Source organism: Tribolium madens, unplaced genomic scaffold (genome assembly GCF_015345945.1).
Source record: "Tribolium madens isolate multiple individuals breed KSU strain unplaced genomic scaffold, Tmad_KSU_1.1 Scaffold_7;HRSCAF=85;Tcas5.2_LG10, whole genome shotgun sequence".
Taxonomy (NCBI): domain Eukaryota; kingdom Metazoa; phylum Arthropoda; class Insecta; order Coleoptera; family Tenebrionidae; genus Tribolium; species Tribolium madens.
In genome coordinates, this window is record NW_025401050.1 from 4,005,806 (window position 1) to 4,008,916 (window position 3,111).

The 3,111-nt window shown below is 27.2% G+C and overlaps 1 protein-coding gene across 1 annotated transcript in view; it reads left to right on the plus strand.

Annotated features, from left to right (window-relative positions):
* The window catches only part of LOC123010176, a 2,529-nt gene extending 1,589 nt beyond the window's left edge, over window positions 1-940 (plus strand). Inside the window, exons 5-6 of the mRNA XM_044406875.1 lie at window positions 148-149; window positions 452-940. Of these exons, the coding sequence (XP_044262810.1) occupies window positions 148-149; window positions 452-844 (395 nt within the window). The 3' untranslated portion in view covers window positions 845-940. The remainder of the gene's footprint in view (window positions 1-147; window positions 150-451) is intronic.
* Window positions 941-3,111: the final 2,171 nt, after the last annotated feature.

Genomic DNA, 3,111 nt, shown 5'->3' on the forward strand with positions numbered 1-3,111 from the left:
TAATATAAATGAAAGTAATAATATAAAAAATGTGATCGTATTTTGAGAACAAAATTTTGTTTTTGAGTTATGCGATTTTTTTGGTTAAAATTGTAATTTATGTAAACTTTACTTTTTTTTGGGGAAAATTAAGTAGAAAGTTGATAGTTGTAATAACCTTCATGAAAAAAATGGTTTTATAGTTTTATTTCTATATCAAAAATTTCTTAAGAGCTAAGAATAAATCCTAACACTATGATTAGATGGCGTTGTTGAAATTTTTTCTGAAAATTGGTAAGTCGCCATTTAAAAAATATAAAATTTTTTATAGAATCCAGAAACAAAAAAAAAAAATTCGAAAAATTTTATTTTTGGTAAAGCATTACATTTTATAGTACTTTACCATTTATCAATTATTTTTTCCAAAAAATAAATACTTTAAGCCAAAAACATTTGGTTCCATACTTTTTATTTACCTGGTATATTAAAATTACTATTAAAAAAATCAAAAGTGACGGTGTTTGTCAAAGATTTTAATTTAAAACTAACGAATTTTCAATTTTTTTACAAACTACATTTTATTAAAGGTGGCGGCGGCCATCACGGTCCTTTCGGAGGCAGCTTCGTGGCTTCTGCCAAGTATGAAGGGCAAGCCGGAGGCGTCGCCCATAAAATCGCCGACGGAGACATTCCATCTCACCCAAGTTACATTACATTTGGCCATGGTCACTATTCCGACGTGCTGGGGGCTAGTCAAGGTGGCGGTTCACTCGGTGGAGGTGGCGGCGGAGGCGGAGGCGGCTACAAATGGGGTTTTGTAGCACCTTCTTCGAGTGGCCTTGGAGATCATCAGGGATCAGCTTGATTGTATACCTTTGTTACAATTTCTGTTGTTGTACTTTTTGTTGACTGTTGACTATTTATTAAGTTCTGTTCTGATTAAACTTTTCTTACTTTTGTATAATTTTGTATTTTTTCTTCATTCTGTCGAAATGAACGGTATAGGAGGTTGACTTGTCTGATTCGTGATCAGTAATCACTTTCCTTTTTAACGTTGAATGGATGAGAAAGTAAAGTGAACAGTTTCATAGATTTGGAGAAAGGAAAAAAAAATAAAAACCAAAAGAAACAAATTGATCATAAGAGGTTACAGTTTTTAATGACCACTTTCTTTACATAAGAAAAAAAGTTATGTAAATTAATAGCTATTCATTGGAACAATGTATTAGTGGTATTATTATTTATTACTTAATTAATGAATTAAAAATCACCTTATTTACAGTCTTGAATTTTTGTGTTCAAATATAAAATTTTAAATTATTCCAGTTATTGTACAAAACAACTAAATAACATACTATAATGGTGCGTAACTTTAAAAAAATGCTGTTATTAAGTCTTATGACAAAATATTAGAATTTTATAAGAATAGTAGTATTTTTCAAATTGTTTCATTAATCAATTTTTTATTTTTTTTTAAATTGTTTCATTAATTAGTAAACTAAAAAACATACACTTGCGAGTTTTAATTTAAATAAAAGTATCATCATGCATCAAGAAATTTTTTTTGTTTATTTTTTAATGAACAGTCTTAAATGTATCAATAAAATTAACAGGAATGTATTAATCTTTCACTAAATGACCGGAGCAAAGGTAAAAGTCAAGATCATTATTTATTACCCGATAAGCTTTTCAATAAACACTTTTTGTGTGTGTGAGAATTGCAACAATAAATCATCACTTGATGAAAGCGATTATTACAAAATGCAAATGAAACGTATTATGTTTCTGTAAAATTTTGAGTCCTCAATTTTGCTAGTAATAATATATTTACAAAAAACTGCGATACGATTAAAATTATTTTGGATCGATATTTCTTCAAACCTGCTCTAAATAAATTAAGTATATCTTACCAGTGTCAACATTCAAAATTATTAATAATTAAGGAACAAAAAATTTGATCGAACTGTGACATCAAAATGGCTAGTTTGATTCAGAAAACTAGATCGCGAACAATGAACTTTCTATTTTAAACTTTATTATGTATTATAAAGATATCGATTAAGAGACATTCTTGGTAATTTTTATTTTGTCTATAAATGTTTGTGTTTAAATTAAAAAATGTAACATTTAAATCAATTAACTACGAAATTATTATTAGATTTAATTATCTACGTCTTTTGTATGAAAATTGGTAGTTTATAAAAATTGTAAAGTCTGAAAAAAACTTAACAGTTTCTACTCTGAATAACATATCACTTTTCAAAAATTTTCAAAACTTGCGCTAACAAAATTAGTCACAATTGTACGCCAAAATTACAAAATTTGAAAATTTTGAAGTGGTTTGTTAGTTTTATTAGTTATAATTTTTGGTGATAGAGGTAAATTATAAACTTCTCCACTATTTGTTTTATGTTGTTTGTACACTCTCCCAAGTGACAGTAAATGTTTTCTTGTTCTAATTTATCTTCTTATACAGGGTGATTTTAATAATTGTGCAGAGGTGACGGATGACGGATAACCTTGATGATGCATTTTTGTAAAAGCTTTAGAGAGTCCGTAAAAAATGTTAAAAAAAAACCTCTTGGACTATAATGAATTATGAATTTTTCTAAACGGGCAACGTAGTAATGTAGGAGCAAAAATAATAAAAGTAGCAAACAATTAAGGTTATTTCTGTTTCCCAAGAAACAAAAGAAAACTAATTGATATTAAAATAATTCTTATCCAATGTAGTCAGATATAATTTACACCTAACTTTTTTTTAATTACTTGTTCAGGTCGAACACAAGTAAATTTATACATAAATAATTCTCTATGTTTTAGAAAAGGTAACAAAACATAGGCCAGAATTATAAAATTTTTTGGTCAACTTTGAAGCTTAATAGTTTCTATACTTTGGTTTACAAAATTTTTTAATTATTTTTTTGTAATTTTTAACTAAATTTACCATAACAAACGAACGAGCTTATCCGTCATTTTTTAATCACCGTGTATAATGGAGGACAAAAGATGAGAAAATAAATCATCTTGTTGAATTCTAATATTTATAGTTTCTGAGAGGTAAAAAGTTTTAGTCTCAAAATTTAAATTTAGCGCGCAGCAAAAATTAAACAAATATGTTTTCTATAAAGG